The sequence below is a fragment of the Glycine soja genome, chromosome 7 (assembly GCF_004193775.1).
Source record: "Glycine soja cultivar W05 chromosome 7, ASM419377v2, whole genome shotgun sequence".
NCBI lineage: Eukaryota > Viridiplantae > Streptophyta > Magnoliopsida > Fabales > Fabaceae > Glycine > Glycine soja.
Window position 1 is genome coordinate 1,288,484 of NC_041008.1, and position 23,019 is coordinate 1,311,502.

The window sequence follows — 23,019 nt, forward strand, 5'->3', positions numbered from 1 at the left end:
TCATTTTACAGTTTAGAAAAACACAATAAAAAAATTACTTATTTTATTAAAATAAACACTTGTTTCAATAAATAAATATAAACAAATTCACTCATGACAATTATTCAAACGTACTCTTATTAGTTTAGTTTTACACAATTGATTTTAGTGAAATTGGACTTGTTTATAGATTAATGTATTAGAATTTTGCCGGTCAATTCAAATTGTTGTTGTTTGTGTTTCAAAAACATATCTTCCAACTAGGAAGGTAACGTTAATTAGTTGTATCTTTTATATTGAGAGCTGTTTCAATTAGGGAGGTGTTACACTAGTTGCTCATACGAAGAAGAATTAACTATCAGTCAAGCAGGTATACGTAAGACCAAAGAATCTCTATATATACTTGAATGGTAAACGTAAAACCAAAGCATGCAGTTGATCGGCAGAACAAAATATATATCTGAACATTGTGCATCTAATTAACATCACGCACCTAAGAAGAAGAAAAAACAGCGCTAATAAAATTCAGGCAACAATATTATTTTTTTAAAATCGGCAAAAGAATATATATAGAATGAATGATAATCGGTACCAGAGATGCCAAATTACATGATGGGCAGTATAGCATTGATTTGAACCAGTTTGCTGAAGAATGAAGCCATGACCAGACCAGAAATTTAACCTCTTGAATCAGAACTGCATCGTCTGGCATTGCTCTTGCTTAAAAATAACAGCATTTGGTCCAAATAGAGAAAATGACTGCGCTCCAAATTAAAAACCTTCCAAGCTTGGGATTCAGACTTTGATCTTCCTAAATCCATATGTTGCCAGCAATGTCCCTTATCAAGTTGTTTGATGCCACTGTCACGAAGTCAGGAGATAGCCACAAGTAGCACGCCGACCATGCTTTCCGAGTCACCTCGCATGATAGGAAAAGATGATCCTGGGTCTCATAGCACTGCCGACAAAAAGGACATAACAAATCATCTTGATTTTCATTGATATTTCTCCTTCCAAGGTTGTCTCTTGTTGCCAATGAATCGTCCACGAAAAAACGCTTGAGCTTATGTAGCAGCTCCAAAGTCTTTGAATGATTCAAAAGCTTTGAAAGACAAGTGTAGACGACTCTGGCCTCCGTGTCGGAAGAAAGACACAGATGTTAGGGTTAGGGTTGTTCATGGATTGAATTTTCATATCCAATCCAAATCCAATTAAATGGATTGGATTTAAAATTCATATCCACTTAATTAAGTGGATAAAAGTGATTTGGATTTTTTTAAATCAGTTTATAGTTCAAAATTATCTTGTTTTTAAATCTAGTTTTAAACCATAAATCAATTTTCAATTTACTTCGGCTAGGATCACTTTTAATTAATTTTGGTCACAAATATTTTTTTGTCTTAAGGTTATTTTTTATTGACATTGACCGATTATTTCGATTGATGTGAAACTATTTTTTGGTTGATGTTGACTGGTTTGTTTAGTCAATGTTTATTGGTAATTTTTTCTTCAAAAATCAACTAGGACCATTTTTGGCCAAGTTAGGTAGGACTATTTTTTTTACATAGGCTAGGATTTTTTTTTATCGACATCAGTTGTGACTATTTTTCATTTGATGTTGGCTTGAGTTTTTAGGTCGATATCGATCGGGTTATTTTTTTACTGACGTCGACTAGGTTTTTTCAATCGACGTCATCCAGTGATGTTATTTTGGCCAAAACTATTTTTGGTTGGCGTTAGCTAGGATATTTTCTGATCAATGTCAGTTGATGATCTTTTTTGGTCGACATCAACTAAAGCTATTTTTACGCCGACGTCAGCTAGGGTTATTGACGCCAGTAAAAAAATAGTCTCGATCAAAGTTGGCCAAAATATCATAGTCGATGCCGACCAAAAAAATAGTCATAGCCAATGTAAAAAAAAACATCATCACCCGACTTTAAAATAGTCTTAGCTGAAAAATAATCTCGATCGATGTCGACCAAAAAATAGTTTTGACTAACGTCGATCACAAAAAATTCTAGTTGACATTGATCAAAAAATAGCCTTAATCGATGGCCGAAAAAATTATCGGTTAACATCAGTCAAAAAAACTCTAGACGACATTGATCAAAAAATAATTCCACCAACCTGGGTTGAAAAAAACAAATTGACATCAACTAAAAAACAACCTCAACTAAGAAACATTATCAATCGACGCTAGCTGAAAATACTCCCGGCTGACATCTATCAAAAAATAACTCGTTTGAATATTCATAGTTCCTAAAGATATGTTTGTTACAACCCGTTTGTCACAACCAAGAGATGATGTGATCTATGTACACATAGTAAAATAAAAGTTTTTACAAAGTTGTTATTCTTGATTACGAGCTTATATACAGTTTTAAAGGTTTTGAAGGGAGTATATAGTTTCTAAAAGTGAGTTGTATTTATTTTTCTTTTATTTAATGTCATTTAAATTTTTTTTGAATGTAAAGACTCTAGTTATTTTTGTGCTCTCTTTCCTTTTATGCTCTCACCAAGTTTTCGTGACTTATCATTTTCTTTCATTTTTTTCCCCTTAGATACGCATACACAAGTGGTTGTTGAGTAGCTACTTCATGGGATTTGTTGATTTACCTAGGAATTTGTTTATTTTTTTTGTAGGTCTCTATTGCGTTTGATGGATAATATTTTTTTTTTACTCTAATATAATACAACTATAGGAATAAAGGTAAGAATAGATATAAATTTTTTTCTTATTTTGAGATGTAAATAATCATATTTTATAGATATGTTTATGATGTAATTATGATGTTTTGAGATATTTTGATGATTAATATGTATTACTAATATTACTACTAGTTCATATTTTGGAAATTATGTCAAGGGTCTATGTTGTGACGTATAACCTTAATATCTAATTGATGGATCTTAATATAGAGAGAGATTTATATGGATATATGATATATTTTCACACATTATCTAATATAGGATTTCTCATGTTTTTTAGGAGAAACTATCTCGAATGTTCGATAACTCCTTTTAATTGATTTTTTAACGATGATTTGGAGTGAGATACTCTTAAGCTTAATCAGACTAAGAAAAATTACAATCTTTAAGCGATCATGATCAAAGAGTGGGTCCCCACAATCTTCTTCCCTATCTTAACTTTTTAGGGAAAGATAATGAAAGATTGTGTTGTGTGTGAGTGAGGGATTGAGTTTTTCTTCTGTTTTTTTTTTTTCTGTCTATGATGCATTTGACTGAACTCTGATTCTTTTTTCTTTTTACATCAACTCTTGGCTTCTTAGTGTGTCACAGTGACTTCAGTCCTTTCTACTAAGGGTGCGTTTGACTTAAGAGCAAGCCTAAATTGGAAAAGGGGATTTTTTTTTTCTTTCATTTTGGCCATTCATCTCTCTCTGGGGACATTTTGTTCTCTCTGCAACTATGGAAAAGCTAGGTTTAACTGAATCTCCATTCCCCAAGCTCTCTTCAGATGAGGTAATAACAATATACTTCATTAGAATAATGTTCTGTGTGTTCCTCTTTATTTGTACGTTGTCATTGCATTATTCAACATTTATTGGCTAATAATCCATGCACTATTCCTCTGCTCCACCCCCATTCCTAGATTCTGGAATTGGAAAGAATATACGAAGACATGGGAGGAAAAGTGCTAAATCGGAAGTCATGCCTGGAGATTGCTAAACGTTTTAGGTGAATTAAGTCTTATCTTTACCGTAATTGGGATTTTGTGTTTTGTTTGTAAAGATATTCCATAATTTGATTTGCTTTAATTTTGTAGTTCCTCATCAAATGGTGCTGGTAAAACTTCCTTATCATGGCAACAGGTTGTTTAAATAAATTTCTTCATCCTTTAGGCACATTTGTTATTTATGCTTAGTGTGTTATAAATTATAATTTTGTCTTGGTTTTACTGGGTTTTAGGTGCGGCTGTGGTTCAAAAATAATCAGAGAATGTTACTGGGTAAAGATATCTCATCTTCTGACCTGCTGAAAATATCTGCTGATCTTGCAGAGTCACCTCTTTTAGGAAATGGAAAAGGTTATGCATCTTTCCCTTGGACTTTATTGTTGCTATGAATTCTGAAAAGTAATGAAAAAAGTCCCTGGATGGAATTGGGTAGTTTTTCCTCTGTTTGAATTTTTGGTTTTCTAGAACTAAACCATTGGAAAATGTTCTTTAAATTCACCATGATCTTAAAGCCATTTGCTTGGAGCCTACAAAGTCTTATCACACTGTCATTTCCTCAGGGGACAAAGTGTTCACCTGATTTGGGTTAAAATGCACATAGCTCCGACAACAGAAGCTTAATTTGTCGGGATAAATGCTGCTATTTCTGATGTGGCATGCTGAGTTATTTATTTAGTTTTCATTTCCAGTCTGTGAATATAGCATTCATACTACGCTGTGTGACAACAGAAGCTTAATTAGTGACGGCATTCAGTTTCAGTTCTATATTACATTGAACATGATATTGTTATGCCCCATATTGACTAGCAACAATAACATGCATGTGTGAATAATTACTTTCATCAATATTCTTCCAGTCAACTCATGATTCTTGATTTCGGTTAATGGAAATAAACTTCACAAGCAAGTGCAATAGTTTATCCTTAACCGGGTTGTTGTATGTGGCTGCAGAAATTGTGAGGCCATGGGTCTGTAGCATTCATGTGTCATGTCAGAGTTGTCGACTGTTGAGACAGAATGAAAGAGAAACCTAAAGAAATAATGATAATGATGAGGATGTTGATCCAAGAATAAAAATATTAAAAATAATGGTAATAGTAATAATAACAGTTGTATAATGGTTTGGATTAGTTTCAGCAAGCAATAGAATGCAGTGATAAGCAATGCAGAACTAATAATTGATGATTAGCAGTCATGTCCTAAGTTCAACTTGGCATTTATAATTCTATAGTTTAAATAGAATTTCTGTTCTTAATTTCAGGTAAACAAGCTGCAGCTCTCGATGACTTGGGATTTGAAGCAAGATCTACAAAAGACATTGCATGGTGAGGAATAATCTAATGAGGCTGCAGCTGTGTTTTCTGAGTTTAGCCATAAAATTCATTATATTTATTATATGAGAATAATAAGGTGTGGTCTGATTTTTGTTTGTTTCTTTCCAATCAGAAAAAGACTACCTCTAGATCCCATGTTTCTTCTGTTGAAAGCCTTTATGGTAGATAGCATTAGTAGTAAGTTAGGGGTCTGTTAGTGTCTTTGTGAGGAGTTAGTTGGGCAGGTTGAGATAGTAGAACAAATAAGGCATATTGCCTATAAATAAAGAGGGGAGTTTGAGAGAGAAATCATCTTAACATTTGAGAAGGAATTAGACTCTTAGAGAACGGGAGAGTCCTCATGTCTTGATTATCCAGGGAAATCATTCATTTTGTATCTTCTACCCTAGCCTAAGAGCTGCTGCTGCATTGACACAGCAATAGGGATTTAGAGTTCAACAATAAAATTCTTTTCTATCATTTTATTGTTAGTTTGTTACATACTCTGTGCCGAAGATCTGATTTTTTTTTTTCCAATTACAGGCATGATGTTTCAATGTTCCTTAACTACAGAGTTCTGAGTACAGGCGAACTTGTATGATTCTTTTTTATTCTAATTTACGTATTTTAGGTTGTGAAGAAACTGAAACATTATCTTTAGAATTTGTAATAGGAGTGATAGTTTCTTTCATGCCTGCCTCATTTTACCTAAAATATTTATCTATAAGTTGCTGCAAAATAATTAATTGTTTGAATATATATATATACCACGCCTCTCTCTCTATATATGTATATGCATGATTACTTTTCTAGGTTTGTACCTGCAACAAAATGGTTGACTATGAAATTTTTTTAACCTTTATCTCTCTATCTCTCTCCTCAACTCTTCTCTGTTTCTCTTTAACCAAGCAGCTTTAGTTTCTACTTTATTTCTTACCTATTTTTGCTCATCCATTTTATTTCCATCTACCCTGCTTCTCTCTTCTCTACCAAACATGGCATAAATCTTGTATATAATTGCATTGTATGTTGTTAGGGATAATTTCCTTTGCTTCATTGGGAAAGACTGGAAAAGTCAGAAAACTGACTATGCAAATTAAATTTTTAATTTTATATACCTGTGAACATTGTATGTTATCTTGACATCTTGAAATAGCTGTACTGGCTTAGTGGATGCATTTTTTGGATATTGTGGACAACCAATTAATGGATCTTGACACATTCAATTTTAGGAAGTCCGCGTACGATATGCTGGATTTGGGAAAGAGCAGGATGAGTGGATGAATGTGAAATTGGGGGTGCGGGAGAGATCTATTCCATTAGAACCTTCAGAGTGTCACAAGGTGAAGGATGGAGATCTTGTACTATGTTTCCTGGTAAGGGAACTCTGGTACCTTTTATTCTGCTTCAATTTATCTTCCCAGTGTGTTTGTCCAGTAGCCACACGGTTAAAATATTAGCATAACCTCATTAAACTTGTGAAGGCAGTGATTTATGGTTCATTGATTTGACAATGATTGAATCAGTGATAATTAAATATGTTTAATTTTAGGCTTAAGTACTACTTTGGTCATTCTATTTTCTCAAATTCGTAATTTTGGTTCTCCTATTTGAAATAGAGACATTTAGTCTCTTATTTTAGAAAATCCATAATTTTGGTTCAATCCTCAATTTTGTCTGCATTTATTTCTTTTATTTATTATATTTTAATTAATTAAATTATTTTTTGATGTTACCTTTAAATGAATATGTTAGTTTCAGGATTTAATTGGAAAAAAAAAGTAAAAGGAATAAAACGTAAGCAAAATTGAGGATTTGATCAAAATTGTGATTTTTTAAAATAAGAGAACCAAAATTGTATTTAAGCCTTATTTTTTATATTATCTAATATATGAAGTAATAAACTAGAGTAAAATTATCAGAAATTATTAGATCATAGATGTCTTGGAAGATAAAATAAAATAAAATAATAAGCTCAATAACAATTTATGGGCACACCTCATATGCGAAAGTTTGTAACTGAATATTTAATCCTTGTTTCATTGTTTGACTAGAAAAGGTTTTTTAGTTGAATAAAAAATAAAAACAAGCAGTTTCCACCCGTTTTTTTGGTCTATTCTCTGCCAATTCTAAGATGCCTTTTTGCCGAATGAACTGAATGGCCGACCAGATTAGTCAGTTTTTTCGCTTGAAATCCATTCTGGTAGTTCTTAATCTTTGCATATGACCAAATGGGCATTGACTTATTTTGACTACTTTCCTTATCAATTGGAACTCATTAGGTCTTTATTGCTTTTTCACAGGAAAGAGAAGATTATGCCCTCTATTGTGATGCTCGAATTGTAAAAATCCATAGGAAGATACATGATCCAACAGAGTGTACGTGCACCTTCATTGTTCGATTCGTCCATGACAACACTGAGGTGATCTTTGATTTCTTTTCTTCCTTATCCCTGAAACGATGACCATGTCGTGACCATTTATGCTATCAATTTTAGCTCCTTTTTTTGGTCTTTTGTTAGGTAAAATCTTCGATATTAACACTATCTGATGTTGTTTCATATGCCCATGCCAGGAAGGAGTTTCTTTTGACAGGATATGCTGTAGGCCTACACAAGAGGAATCTGCTTGCTACCCAGATCTTGCCCTTGATCCCACCTCAAGTCCCTCCTTAAATGTCACCTTAAATACCATAGAGTCCTTGTGGGGATAAATGAGCCAACTTTTTGGTATTCCCCTTTATTACTTCTGGGTTAATGCTTAGTGTTTGTTACAGTGTAAGATAGTAAGATTTTGATCTAAAAACGAGCCAGGGAACTTTGAATGGTTTCTATTTTGGTTTATTTTATTTAATAGAGAAATGTTAACATTTCATACAACAGTTTGTACAACATTTTTGTGTCTCTCTTTTCTACTCATAGGGTACATAGTTATTTTATACAATGTCTATAATTATTTTTAAAAAGTACTTCAAATAAAACTTATTCCTAAAATAAGTAAATCACTTCATTTTCTAACTGTAACATCAAATGAAATGACATTTGTTTTATAATGAATTTATAAAATAAATAAATAAAAGTTATTCTTAGAGTAATTTTTTTATGGAAAAGGAGGGCCAAAGGCCATTCTTAGGCTTTGTTTAGTTTAAAAGAGAGAAATAGAGTAAATTGAAATAAAATTGAGATCATTTGAAAAAAGAGAAATAGTATTATAAGAGTTGTTTGGTTTGAAGGATATAGGGAGGAGAGAATTAAATAGAAACACAAAAATATCATTGTGTGTAAAGAAAATCAATTATAAAACCCAATAATTTTTTTATTAAAAAAATCAATTTTTTTAATTGAAATAATTGATTTTCGTGTATGTAAACGGGATTTGATGGACACTTGTTTCACTTATAGGTGGCAAAAAAATAGGTTACCTGTCCTAACACGGACCAGCCCAATGCAGGTTTGCAGACTATAATGGATCAGACCAAAAAAGCCCCTGATTTAATTTGGACCTAAAAATGAAGCCCAAATCTTGTAAAAGTTTAATTTTTGTGGGGATTTTTGCAAGCCTGACCCGTATTGGACCACAATTAAATCAGACTAAAAAACCTACATTTAATTTGGGCTAAATATTAAACTCAAACTCTACATTTCATTGGACAAGTTTGGACCGATCTGCCCATTTTACCACCTTTTCACTCAACTAAAGAGTAAAGTAGGGGTAAAACAGCCCAAGTTTGGACCTGCGGTGAATAAGAGAGAAATTAGTCGTACGGGCCCCACATTTTTAAAACTAATTTCTCACCAAAATCCCATTTTACCAAACCACCGTCACATATTTCTGTCTCCTAGATATATGCATGCCCCCAGTTATTATCGTATATAATCCGCTCCCTCATGTTAGTCGTCTACCAAACATCGAACGAAATTACGTTGTACCTATTAAAAAATTAAAAAGGAGCCTCGTGCGTCTGCATAACTTTAACTAATCATTGACATAAAACAAATTGCACACGAAGGGCACTTCGGTTATTTTAGTTTGTTTCAGTAAAGACTTTCATTCTGCTACATACAAATAATTAAAACTTTTGTCATCAAAATTTCTTTGGGCCTGGATCGTGCTTCTCAGCAGCGGCAACGTTTGCAGGGTTAAGAAACTGTACGTCCGTAGCAAATGGAAGCAATGTAGAGGTTCTTTGCCCACTTCTCCTGTAAAACAAAGTATGACATATTAGCAGAGACCTAATTAACTGCAACAACCAGAAGCATAAGCAACAAGTAGTGTAGTATTGCCCACCTTGACATGTGTGCTAGGAAAAGCAGAAGTCCTAAGCGTTTCCTGGGTTTCATCCAAAGGCTTCCTTCTTGGCACACTCAGGACAAAAGCAGCTTGGTCCCAAGTTGCAGCAGTAGCTGTGATTCGATACCCACAGTCCCAACGCTTGTGAATCCCCTCACTAGGATACAGAAAATCTAGTTCAACCACCTGAAATTCATAAACATGAATGGAGACTCAATATTCATTCTATGAAGTTGCATTATGAACTAAACTACTAACAGATGAAAGTTCAGTCCAATAATTACCTGGTCTGAGAATCCTGCACCACGAGACATGACGACTCCCCATCTGGACCCTGAGGTGGCCATTGAAGTCACGTAAAAGCCCTCCCTCCACTTTTTGTTAATCCACTTGAAAGGAAATGAGTCACTAACTTTATATGATTGCTGCAAATACTGTGTGCCTGGAGTCCAAGATCATAGTCAGCGGAAAACAAAATTGAAATTTGCCAAATTGACATTGCCAATATATACTTTAGAGGTACTAACCCTTAGACATTACTACTAGCGAGCTCCCGTTTACAGCTCCAGCAATTGCACTGATATAGTAATTTTTTTCCCAGTGCTCCATGATCCATTCCTTCAGGTAAACCAAAACCAAAAATCCCTTAATAAGCATGCCTTGAGATTATATATTAACAGATCTACAGACTACAATCATGTAAGCAGAAAACATGAGAATGCTCACTATATACTTTCTGACACACTTACCTCTTCATTATTGGGTGAATTGTATGTTGGTTGGAAAGTGTGTAGCAAGCATGTCTTCTAAACAATACACAAATAGAAAAATAAAAGCAATGGATTGAAATTTACCTTATGGAGAAAGAAGGGTGAGAGCTCGTAAACTTGGGCAGTGAAACCTGTCCCTGCATCCATGATTAACGCCCATAGGTTCTGACATGAAGCAACACCGCTAATATATAAGCCATCCTCATTTCCTTTCTCGATGTGCTGGGATAGCCTTGTATCTGATACGTTGTAGTGATATCTACAAAATAAAACACAATCATTCCAAATGCACAACAACTCCGTTACATTGATAACTTCAAAAAATGGATAATTCTTAAATCCAAAGTCAAACATACAATATGCAACAAATACACACAAAAGGTTGTAAAACAGATTCCACGAGATGGTATGGGAAGAAGAATCACCCTCTCCACCCTTAATCTCAAGGATGGGGAAATGAGCAATTATCATCCCTATGACCCTATGGATCAATTTAAAATGCCTAAAATAGAATCATATATATGACAAAACAAACTTCATGTAACATGGGTCTATACCTTTGTTTCATTGGTCTCCGAGCATTGTAAACACTTATCCACTGGGATGCTGGCAAACCTATACGAATCTTCTTTTTGGGTTGGTCATCGTCCTCTTCTTCCATCGCCAACCGGCCTCTCTTGTGACCAATGAGCTTCAGACAAAACAAAATTAGCAATGTCAAGAACTTTACTACAATCTTTGAACGTATAAAAAAAACACAAGTATAAAGGGATAGCAAAATTGATACCTTTTGTGCCCCTTCTGTATTAATTGGTCTAATATCTGGGTTAGGGCCAACAATCCCATCAAATAGAGAAATGTATTTTGCATAGTTAGGCTCTTCATCAAACTTTAAGTTTACAACATGTTCAACAAACTGCTTAAAAGGTAGGGGACTAAAGCAGCATAGGGTCTCTGGAGATGTTCCCATTTTCTTCTTACAAACCAGAAATCCTTTGTTTTCCCCCTGAGAAAATAATGTTAGAGACCAACAATTCTGAACATAATAATAAAACTTCAATTATTTTAATATGTCCAACCTGGAAACCCTGCCAAGGAAGGCGACCTCGAAGAAGAAAAATCAGTGTATATGCAAGAGATTCCAAGTCATCCCTCCTGCTTGCAGTTCTCCCTAAATGTGCATGCACACTAGCATAGCGGACTGTACCCCTGAAAATATTTTCCATACAAGTTAATATCAATACAAAAAACTGTATAAATAGACATATAAACATTTTCTACATGATCCAAATTCAATTATAAACACCTGAAAACATCTGGCCTTTGGTCATATTCCACATGCGAGCCCGTTGTACTATCCCTCCACTTAGTAGCTGTAAGCCCAAAATAGCAAAGGAAGTGAGTAAATGAGTACTTCCAAAATACGAAAATATAATAAATAAAAAATTAGTTGACAACTAAATCATACCTAATCCCAGATCTACAAGGAACAATTTTTTCTCATCAGGTGTCCCAGGAGCACCAAGCAGAAAATTTTCAGGCTTCACATCCCCATGCACATACCTGCCATATAATGTAGCCATACATATTGAGGAACATAAATTCAAGCATGATGAAACATCATATGTATGTTACTAATGCAGTGAAAGTAAAAGGTATATGAAAATCATATATAGCTTCACAAGAAGTGTCTGGCAAATATTAAATATTCAATGTTTAAAGGAAATAAATGCAAAACTTTATCAAGAGTTTATGTAATTCATGTATTGAAATTAGTGGGTGGTATGAAAATTACCCTCGAGAGTGCATTTTTTCCAATATAGATATTGCTTCAATGGCAATACAAGCAACCATTTCAGTGGTCATGCTGGAATTCAGAAAAACACATTAGCACAGCAACTGAAAGTCAAAATCAACTACAAAGAATACAATTTTATTCATATCTGACATAATTTCAAGGACTTACTGATGATTGCTATTATTCCAAACGTCCCAGAGGCTAGGTCCCAGCATATCCATAACCTGCACAAAGGAAATAGTGAATCATCATTCAAAATAATAGTAGTAATAATGAACATGCACTCAAGAATAAGACTCAACAACATACCATGACATAATAGTCACCCTGCCTGCCCTTGTAGTGTACTTGAGGTACACCGTGACTGCCACCGAGAGTGCTGTATAAATAAGAGGGAGAAAAGAAAAAGATGAATGGCATAGCCTAAAAATAGAGGAAAGGAAATAATGGGAAACTATAAAAAGAGACAGAATAGCACTCACTTGTACACTTGCCACTCGTAGGGTGGTCCATAGGTACATCCTTTACTAGTTCTATGCTCAAGTTTTAATGCAACCTGATCAAATAGTTAAAAAATGTGAATTTCTGAAATTAAAAACTTAAGTATTTAAACGTAAGAAATATGACTTCTCATTCAATACTGAAAGGATTCACATACCTCTACAGCTCCAGATCCAGTTCTCTCATTCAAATTTCCACCAGTACGTCGCCCTACATATACTTGACCAAATCCACCCTTGCCAAGTTTTCTTTCTACTTTATACCAAGGGGAATTACCCACTTGGATCTGTCAGCATAAGAGAACAAAATTAGGATACAAGTATCAGCAGAACAAGTTACCATGCATATATATGCCTCATAATTACAAGGTTCAATTAGAGCAAAAGAACATCTATTGCAAGGAATTACATTTAGTGATATCCACGACCAAAGAGAAATATGAGAAAACTAATACGACAAAAAAAATTTGTAGAACCCTCTGTAGAGACTGCTAAGTGCCAAACAACTTCATTTTCAATATGCATGCTCTTTTTAATTTGTTAGAGTGACTTTTCAATCTGCTAGTGTTACACTGCAAGCCAAACATGTTTTTTGGTTTGCATCCATAATCTCACTCCAACCTTTACTCTAAAATGGAAATACATGTCATTGGACCAAAAGATCATATAATACTATATCTAGTGCCAAAATCATATCTGTGAGGACATGAAATGTTGACTAATTTTAAGTAGTGCCAGCTAAATTTTAGAGAGATAAGTATTGGTTTGGGACATCATCACAAATATGGAGCATAGACAAACACATAACAATTACCAACACACTAAATATTCAATATTCACTTTATACTTGAAATAGGATTGTTTCATATGTATGAATAAATTGTATTGGCAGTGGATTATTTCATAGAAAGATTAGGTGGACATGACAGCATGTAAAAACAAAGCAGACAAGCAATTGTGCCACTATTAGGGTGTTTGTTACTGTGTCGGACTTGAATGTTACACACATTCTACAGAAGTGATAATATACAGCTTCTGCGTATTTGAAGAAAATCGACATGATTATGTGAGTATTGGACATGTGTCAAAACACAGTGTGTTAAAAGAAAACCAAAAGAGAATGTTCAAAACAACACATAAAACCTGTTTTTCAGAAACCAATAAAAGAATAGCATGATATTTCTCATTCCCTGACCAAATTACAGACTAGAAAAAGCAAGGGAAAATATAAGACCGCTACACTGCACAGAAACCAACATTGTCAAACATGATTTCCACTTCTACATGAACGCTTTTACAAAGCCAGATTACCAAAGTTCAAGTCAATTTTCAAGAAACAACTCATGAAGTAATGATCATATGCTATCTGTAACCAAGCAGTCCAGCTCTCAGAGCCAGTGCTCAACAAGCAAGGCACAATCACAGTCACAATCAAGACTTAACAAGAGGGAGGGAAACCCGACCACTAATAAACCCTAAGCAAAGTTTCAATGATCTAACCCAAAAACTGTCAGTGTCAAAGACAATGATTTCCAGATTTTCAAAAATGTCCGTTATAAACCAAAAGACAAAACTTTCATTATGATATCCATCCAATAGTCGCAAATAATACAAAGTGAGAATAGAATAAAAAGGATCATACCTTCTCAGGAACCTGAGGAGCATTGGCGTCATCTTCCCCAGCGGCATTGGCCTTATCATTGCTCGGTCCCCCACTGTCACAGCCACCCATCTCTTTCTCCGCAACCCCTTCCCTCTCTGCTCCACCACCGCCAACAACACCTTCCTCCGCTACCCGATTATTCTCTTCTTCCCTCACCGCAATAGCTACGTTCTCATTTACCACTGCCACCTGCTCCGGCTGTTGCTGCTGGTTATTGGTATTATTATTGTTGTTGTTATTGTTACTCTCCGGCACTGCCGCTGCTGCTGCCGCCGCCGCACGCCGCCGACGAGTCCTCGTCGCAATAGCCTCTCCCTCCACCACGGGACTATGCTGCTGCTGCTGCTGCTTTTGTTGCTGTTGTTGTTGTTCTTGTTGTTGCTGTTTCGCTGCTGCCCGGCCCTTGCGCGCTCCGCTACGCAGTACCGGCATCGTTCATCCTTCAAATCTCATCCTCCTTCGCAAATTCCGACGAAAGAAAAGATATTTGAAATTCTAGAAACGTTTCAGTCAGAGCAGAACGACGCGCGAAATTGGCCAAAAACCTCGAAGAAGTTCTCGGAAGGAACCGCGCTGATTTCCGCCGAACAACGAAAACAGAAGAAGGAGCAAAATGTGACGAGCTGAAAAGCTTCTACAAACGATTTACACTGTCTAGACTGCTAGAAACTGTGTAAAAAGAGAGATCGTCGCGGCCGAATTAGGGTTCCAAAAAACCATAACGATCACGCAGAGAACGAAGAAACCATGGACAAAGATGAGAGAGAGAAATAAAAAAAGAGATGAAGAAAACTTTTGAGTACTTGCTCCGACACAGTACACGAGGTTTATTATTTATAATAATGGGAATGCTAATTTATTTGATTTTCTGTTTTGGAAAAAAATTGGGTCCGGTTTTCCCAGCCGTCGATTGGGGAAGATTGGACGGTTCGATTTGATTGGAAGAATAATAGATTTTTTTATGGAAATTAAAATGTATTTATATGGTAATTAATTATTTGAGAGGCGGGAAATTACTGAAAAGTGCTCAGAGTTTGCAATTGACCTGTGAAGCAAGTTTTGCCTTCTGTGTTGGTGCACTTGTGAAGGAACGCTGCAATTTACGGTCACCCACCGTTCTTGTGGTGGGGATGCTGACATCTCTACCATTGATTTCTTTGATTGTACGGTCTCATGGGCCCCAAGTCAACTAAACAAGAATCAGATGGCTTTATAGTTTGACCATATCATTGGAATTTTCCTTTTTTAATAAATTAATAAATAAATAATATAATCTAGAAAGGTTTGGAGTTATAATCATAATTTTTTTACTGCTATAATCATAATTCTTTAACATATTTTGGACTAGTTTGAATTAATTTTTAAATAATACGGAAAAATTACTTTAAAAAAATGGGTATTCAAAAAATATATTGCAAACAATGGCGACAAAGTAAATCAAACAATCTCGTATCGGCGGCTTACTAAAAATAGGATGGGACTAACCCACCTACTATGAGTAAGTGAATTGGTAAATTAGCGAACTGATCTTTCAAAATATTAAAAAGAAAATAAACTTAACCCAAATTTAGTTAAAGAATCTAAAATGTTAATATTTTTTACTAAATTAGAATATGAAATTTATCATTCAAAGAATTGAATTTATAAAAAAAAATTGATACTAATAATATATGTTTACTTTGAATAACAATAAAAAATTTGAAATAATAAAGAAAATTAGCTTCAGAAAATGCATATTCAAAAAACATATTACAAACCGTAAAGATGTATTTTTGTTATTGATTGTTTAAGTGATTTAATTAAATTATAATAGAAGTTTAATTTAATTTAAATACTTAACGAATAAATTAAAAAAATTGATGATTTAATTTTATATGTGTATGTGATTAGTGAGTTTTTAGTGTTTTGAATTTAAGAGGATGGACTTTAGTCTATGTTTAAATAGATGGATGTGTATAGTAAGGTTTAGGTGTGAAAAGGAGAAATTACAAAAATCATAAATTTTCCTTCAACTCTCAAAAATATGAAACACAAATACAAAAGCTCTTATTCTACTCTCTTCTTTCTCTCCATGAAAACACATTCCTCGAAGAGTTTGAGAACTTGGTTATTTTGCTCAAAGGAGGTCCTTTTCTCCTTTCTTCAATGGTCATTGGTTGTCCCTTTGTGTGGTAAGCACTTCTCCTTCCTCTTTTATATTCCATTTTTGATCATTTTCACTAGGGCACCGATGGGGGTTCCATGGAAAAAAAAAATATAGTTTTTGGATTTGAATTTGACTTTGGGTTAGTTTTGGGTATGGATAATGCTCTTGTAATTTGAATTGCTATTGAAATTGAAGAAAACTTCCACCTTGGATCAAAAGTTCTCTCATTTCTTCCTTTTCTTCATCTCAAAGCAAGTTCCTTGGGCTTGATAAGTAAGGGAAACTTTGTCTTTTTTCTATGCTTAGGTTATGGTGGATTGGTTTCAAGGTTGCTGGAAAATGAATCATGTTGTTAAAAAGTGAAAGTTTGAGCATTTAAAGTCTTGAGTTTGGAAATTTGGATTGTTGATTATTTGATGAATGTTAATCAAAAGTTCCATTTGTGAAGAGTTTTAATGTTATTTATGTATTTGGAATTAATAGGAAAGAGTTTGGATTTGTTTTATGATGATTTGGAAGTCATGAGAGACAATTCTACAAAAATTTTGAAATTCTACAAAATTCACATCCAGTGACCATTTTTGTTTCTAGTGTCCAATGTTGCGTCCAATGATCATTTTCGTGTCAGTGACCATTTTGAGTCCAATGATCAATTTTAAGTTCGATGACCATTTTGAGTCTGATGACTAGTTTTGAGTCCAATGACCATTTTGAATCCAATAACAAGTTTCACATCTAATGACCATTTTGAGTCCAATGATCAGTCTTAAGTCTAGTGACCAGTTTTGAGTCCAATGACCAATTTGATGTAGATGTGATTAATGTTTTGTTTTTCTTGCATAAATTAATTATTTTGAGATCTTAATAAATTTATAATGATATGAGATACAATTGAGTTTATGTTATTTTATTATTAGAAGTTGACTTTATGTTGAGATTATCAAATTCACATTCATATGAGTTTTTGTTGAGTTTTTGCAAGAATTCAATGTGTTGAAAAGTCTTGGTATGCTTATTGGACTATATGGGTTCATGAGTGTAATGAACATATGAATGGTGAATCTATGATATTATAATATCTTATGATGTTGAGATTGGTGAATGTATTTGGGATGGCGTATGTTATTGATTTAATTAATCATAACATGTAAACATTGATGAATGACATTGCATGTGAGTATACACATAAGTTGGGGGTGCAAATAAGGCCATCAACCTAGTGTTGGAGATTGTCGTGGTGGCTTACGTCAAATGGGCCTATAAAATGGATGAGTGGGCGAATCTCGATATAGGTTAAGGTATTTGCAAGCCTTACCAAGCTAAGTTACTACCCACACTTATCCATTTTTTTTTTTATCAAATCACACTTTCTTCATAGGATTAATTCGAGTCTCCTCAAATTGTAAAATCTGAAAGTGCAACTATGTTAAGGAACGTACTTGGGTTAATCGCTTAAAAAGTAAAATCTTTTAAGAGTAAAGAGTCAGTATGACATAACATGATAGTTGGATGTGCAAATTGATAATTGTGACTTGAGAATTATGTGTTACCTGAGGAGTTATATTAGTACATGGCTATTGAAAAAATGGAGAATTTTTATCTCTATTAACATATTGATCTTATATTTCTTTTATATGTCTTATTTTAAAACGAGCTTACCTTTGTGTGTTTCTGTTGAACTATGATGATCATGTCACTTGATACGGGAGCAAATTATGATGCAACTTCTAGGGAGCATGTCACTTGTGGTTGATATGGACTTAGTGGTGGTCTTATGGGCAAGATTCAACCCTTCGTTATTTATTTATGTCTTGTGTTAATGGATACCAACTTAGGGTTTATATATCTTTATTGATTTTGAGTTTTGTTTATAATGTTTGATGATGTAGTGTCTTAGGGTACACATACCTTTATGTGTTACGACTTGAGGACTTTTTATGGGTGAAGTTTATATGACATGCTTGTATTTATGAAAAAAAATTATGCATATTTTCATTAGCTAAATTAATTAAAGAGTTTTAAAGGGACTAACAATGAATTTTTCTACATTCAAGCCTTAGTGTTTCGTGTAATGGCATTTTGGGTTGTTACACGAACAAGGACCATAAAGTAGATTAGATCATTTCGTTTTAGCGGGCTAAAAATAAGATATGGCAAGGTGGTCCACCTATTATGTGCATGTGAGCTAGCAAGTTAGCAAAATGACCTCTCAAAAATTAAAAAAAGCTTAACCCAAATTTAATTAAAGAATCCAAAAAAGTGATAACTTTGTCTAAATTAGAATGCAATTTTCTTCTTAAAATATGACTTAATAAAATAAATTAATAATAATAACATATGTGTACTTTGAATAACAATAAATTTTTGAAATAATAAAGAAAATTAACTTCAAAAAACATAGGACAACAAGGTAAGTTGGATCATATCGTTGCTAAAATTAAGATGGGACACACTGGCCCACCTAGTGTGAGCATGTGAGTTGACATATAACGAGTTAGCGAATTATTTGTCAAAAATAAAAAGCTTAATTCAAACTTAATTAAAGAATCTAAAATATTAATAACTTTGCCTAAATTGGAATATAATTTATCTTATTGAAAGAATTCACATAATAAAATAAATTAATAATAATAATAATAATAATAATAATAATAATAATACATGTGTACTTTGAATATATAAAAAAGTATAATTAGAATAATATTAAAATATTGAAACAATAAGAACATTAACTTAAAAAATGCGTAATAAAAAAACATACTACAAACAAGGGTGATAAAGTATCTCAAACCACTTTGCTTTAGCTTGCTAAACATAGAATGAGATATGCTCACTCACCAATTGTGAGAAGGTGATCTGACAAGTTAATAGACTAAACTATTAAAGATAAAAATAAAAAATCAAACTTAATCCATATTTAATTTTTTATTTGAAAAAATCTAAATTTAATTAAAGAATCTAAAATATTAATAACTTTGCCTAAATTGGAATATAATTTATCTTATTGAAAGAAATCACATAATAATAATAATAATAATAATAATAATAATAATAATAATAATAATAATAATAATACATGTGTACTTTGAATATATAAAAAGGTATAATTAGAATAATATTAAAATATTGAAACAATAAGAACATTAACTTAAAAAATGCGTAATAAAAAAACATACTACAAACAAGGATGATAAAGTATCTCAAACCACTTCGTTTTAATTTGCTAAACATAGAATGCGATATGCTCACTCACCAATTGTGAGAAGGTGATCTGACAAGTTAATAGACTAAACTATTAAAGATAAAAATAAAAAATCAAACTTAATCCATATTTAATTTTTTATTTGAAAAAATCTAAATTTAATTAAAGAATCTAAAATATTAATAAGTTTGCCTATATTAGAATATAAATATTCTTATTCAAGTAGTTGACTTAATAAAATAAATTAAAAAGTAATAACAATAACATACGTTTATTTTGAATATCTAAAAAAAAATGTGTACTTTGAATAACAATAAGAAAATTGAAACAATAAAAATATTAACTTCAAAAAATATATTGCAAACAAGGGTGATAAAGTAGATTGAATGATCTCATTTTAGTTTGCCATAACTAGGATAGGGCAAGCTGACCGACCTACCATGAACGAGTGAGCTTACAAGTTAGTGGGTTGACCCGTTTTCTTTTAAGGAAAAAAAAAACAAAAATTCTTATTTCATAACATTAACTCAAATTTAATTAAAAGACCTAAAATATTAATAACTTTGCCTAAATTAGAATATAAAATTTCCTATTCGAAGAATTGAATTAAAATAATGATGATAATAATAATAAATATATACTTGGAATAACAATAATAACTTAAATAAATAAATTGATGTAAAAAAATATTGACTCATTATGTTTCTCTCCGAAAATAAACATTTTCCTCCTCAAGAAGTGATCTTTAAGGTGATATTACATTTATTAAGTAAATAAAATTTATAACATTCCATTTTTTTTTAGTTTGCAGTTCGGCTAATCAAGCTTAATGGGTTATATGATCCCTAATTACGAAGAATAGGAAAAATAAATAGTAATAATTTTTATGATTAACCATGAAAATTGCTCACAATATAGGTAGAATAATTATTCAAAAAATTATTTATTTAATGGGTGAAGATACAAGTACGTGTGAATACTCACAATATATATATATATATATATTTATATGGGTGCGCGCGCGTGTAATATTAATTATTTTTGTGAGCAAAGGTACAGAAGTCTTTCCTTCATCTTTCTCCTTGAAACCTTAACCCGATTTTCTCCTTTATCTTTAATTACAGAGGAACGTGAACAAAAGTCATTGTCTTGCTTTGATAGAAAAATATATCACTCAATGCATATCTAATTTTCTATATTTTTATTCTTCATTGGTATTGTATTTTTCTAATTATCTTGTGGTGTTTGAGATTTAATTTATTAGATTTTGATATCATACTAAATTACTAATCACTTTGGTAATGGTATTTTATTGTGTGAAACATTTTTTGACCTTGCTCTTAAAAGATTATCAAGGTAAAATATTAGTGTGCCAAACTCATGGGAAGAGAATAAGAGATCCATGTTTGGAACTCACCTTGGGCATAGAGCTTCTTTCTCACCTTAAAGTACCCACCTTGCTTAGTCTAATGCTGGAAACTAGAGTATCTTTCATGGTCATATGCCCATTACAAGAACAAAATATCAACAAAGGGAGTTCTACCACCTCAACACCTTCGACCTAGTTTCGTTTGTATAGTCCCGAACGCAAAAGTTAAAAGGGGAGGACTTTCTCGATGATACTCAAAGCAACTGAAGAAGCTCGAAGCTATATCTCTGGAAAAACTAAAGGGTAGTTATTATTCTTTCAAACCCGAGCATACCCACCTGCTTTATCCGACATACCCGACGACACCAACGACCGATTTCTGCCTGAACCCGCCTGATGCTCACCCCTGATTATTGGAATAGGAGGTTTCACCGCCATGATTCTGTATCACTAATTATAACTTGTTTTCTGTATATCATTCAAAAGTTATTATTTATTGAATGAGTTGAGAGTGATAGTTAGTTATTTATATGTGTGCATACCTTGTAATTATGTTGATTGTGGTTGGAAGAAGCAAGGAGGATTTATCTAAATAAATAATGTATTTTTTTTATATTAAAAATAAATGAAGGTCACTGAATGGGTATAATAGAAATTGGAAAACTAATTTTAGTGGTCGTTCACAATTTTTCTCGACAATAGAAATGGTTTTTACCAACATTCATTATAATGGCCGATAATGGCTTTACTGACCGTAGAAAAGCTGACCATAATATAATTGTCGATATTTTTTTTTGTGGCTATTTTTATTGCTAGTAAAAAGGTACAATACTTGTCGGCAAAAGTGATTTTTGATGTAGTGAACAAACCCATTTTGCTGCGTTTATCTGCTTTTTTCTCTATTTCTTCATTGGCCATGTCCACAACCATCAAGAATAATTACAACTCTTTTTTCAAAAGAACAAGAACAAGAATTGAATTTGAATATTGGAATTTGAAGGAGGAAGTTGACAATGTCAAATGCAACGAACAATAGTGGTTTAACAAAAAGAGAGGGAAGAGAAAAATGCAAGGAGTGAGATAATTTTTTTTCTTCGTGCTTCATGCTTGGGACAAAAAGTTATCCTATAATTTATCCAGCAATAAAATGCCACACAACTTAAGTGTGATTTAAGTGTTTTCTTTTTTGAAATCACCAAATATCACATTATCCATCACTCCATCCATATCTAAATCATATCATGTTTTTCTTGTACAAATATGTATATATGTTTCGAATAGAAGTGAAATAAAAGGGAAAAATAAAAAAAAATGAAAATATAAGAGGAATATGGTAAAAAATTATTCTTTGAATGGATAGTAATAAGAAGGAAAACAAGTAAGGAAATTTCTTTATACTTGTTTAAATTAATTAATTAAAAAAATTATTATACTAATTAAAATTTCTCCATTTTTCTCAACATAAATTATTAATGATTTTTTTATTTTGTGTTATAAAATTAATTATTTTTTAAAGGCTTAAGAACTTGTGAATGAAAATAGTATCCTTTTAAGTATGATGATGGTTTGGCTTTAGTATACTGAAATTGAAAATATTATTTCATTATAAAGGTAAATTGAAAATTACAAATAAAAGCCCGTCTAGCTCAGTTGGTAGAGCGCAAGGCTCTTAACCTTGTGGTCGTGGGTTCGAGCCCCACGGTGGGCGTAGGCGTAGGTTTTTTCATTGACCTTTTATTATTTTAATATTTTTGCCTATGGTATGGGTCTTAATAAACGAATAAGAAAGGCCCATATACGACGAGTCCACGACAAGCTCATATTTCTGACGATCATTGAGAGCCCAGCAATAATTAAGGACCGTCACTAAGTTAAAAGATATTACTGCCTTCATTCTAAAATGTGTTAGTGTTGTTATCAGTATTTATTGATATTAAATCTTTTTTTATATAAATTAGAATAATTATCATAAATAAAAATTATTTTAGGACCTATTTTTCAATGAGAACATTTTTGTAAGTTTTTCTTTAATAAGATTGTTTTAATTTCTTCTTCTTCTTAACATTTTATATCTCTTTCCATCTATCTTTTTCATCTTTATTCTATATTAAATTTTAATATTTTTAAAATAAATTATCAATAACTAAAAATGACCTTATATCACAATTTAATTTAATTTTTATGATACATGCAAAATGTAATTTACATGTTAAAAATATTTATTGATTATAATTTTTATTATAATATATTCAAAATATTTATTTATTATAAACTTTAGTTATATAAAAT

General features: G+C 32.5%; 2 protein-coding genes and 1 non-coding gene across 4 annotated transcripts; 2 read left to right on the forward strand and 1 right to left on the reverse strand.

The window, feature by feature from the left end:
• Window positions 1-3,085: 3,085 nt before the first annotated feature.
• On the forward strand, window positions 3,086-7,885 carry LOC114417988 (protein SAWADEE HOMEODOMAIN HOMOLOG 1-like). 2 transcript variants are annotated; one of them, XM_028383097.1, is made up of 10 exons: window positions 3,086-3,165; window positions 3,273-3,465; window positions 3,596-3,681; window positions 3,770-3,815; window positions 3,913-4,030; window positions 4,941-5,004; window positions 5,536-5,587; window positions 6,225-6,368; window positions 7,296-7,415; window positions 7,568-7,885. In XM_028383097.1, exons 2-10 carry the CDS (start codon window positions 3,412-3,414, stop codon window positions 7,703-7,705), a joined length of 822 nt encoding a protein of 273 aa, XP_028238898.1. In that variant the 5' UTR covers window positions 3,086-3,165; window positions 3,273-3,411; the 3' UTR covers window positions 7,706-7,885. The 2 variants fall into 2 exon arrangements, with proteins under 2 accessions (XP_028238898.1, XP_028238897.1); XM_028383096.1 differs by lacking the exon at window positions 3,086-3,165 and having other exon boundaries at window positions 3,172-3,465.
• Window positions 7,886-8,952: 1,067 nt separating this feature from the next.
• LOC114417989 (casein kinase 1-like protein HD16) lies at window positions 8,953-14,813 on the reverse strand. Its single transcript, XM_028383098.1, has 16 exons — window positions 13,993-14,813; window positions 12,509-12,637; window positions 12,333-12,406; window positions 12,160-12,229; window positions 12,019-12,074; window positions 11,848-11,919; window positions 11,521-11,615; window positions 11,359-11,425; window positions 11,132-11,261; window positions 10,840-11,058; window positions 10,610-10,743; window positions 10,137-10,311; window positions 9,810-9,900; window positions 9,567-9,724; window positions 9,280-9,468; window positions 8,953-9,191 (listed from the first exon to the last, which is right to left on the reverse strand). The coding sequence occupies exons 1-16, from the start codon at window positions 14,443-14,445 to the stop codon at window positions 9,132-9,134; spliced, it is 2,172 nt and encodes a 723-aa protein (XP_028238899.1). The 5' UTR covers window positions 14,446-14,813; the 3' UTR covers window positions 8,953-9,131.
• Window positions 14,814-22,365: 7,552 nt separating this feature from the next.
• TRNAK-CUU lies at window positions 22,366-22,438 on the forward strand. The gene has a single exon. It is a non-coding gene; the product is annotated as a tRNA-Lys (tRNA).
• The last annotated feature ends 581 nt before the right edge of the window (window positions 22,439-23,019 follow it).

Coding starts and splice junctions, on each gene's coding strand:
- LOC114417988 (XM_028383097.1), top strand. CDS start 3,412: ATGGAAAAGCTAGGTTTAACTGAATCTCCATTCCCCAAGCTCTCTTCA. Junction 5,005..5,535: donor TCTACAAAAGACATTGCATG/GTGAGGAATAAT, acceptor TTCCAATTACAG/GCATGATGTTTCAATGTTCC. Junction 5,588..6,224: donor TTCTGAGTACAGGCGAACTT/GTATGATTCTTT, acceptor ATTCAATTTTAG/GAAGTCCGCGTACGATATGC.
- LOC114417989 (XM_028383098.1), bottom strand. CDS start 14,445: ATGCCGGTACTGCGTAGCGGAGCGCGCAAGGGCCGGGCAGCAGCGAAA. Junction 11,920..12,018: donor TGGAATAATAGCAATCATCA/GTAAGTCCTTGA, acceptor TCTGAATTCCAG/CATGACCACTGAAATGGTTG. Junction 9,469..9,566: donor GTGCAGGATTCTCAGACCAG/GTAATTATTGGA, acceptor TATGAATTTCAG/GTGGTTGAACTAGATTTTCT.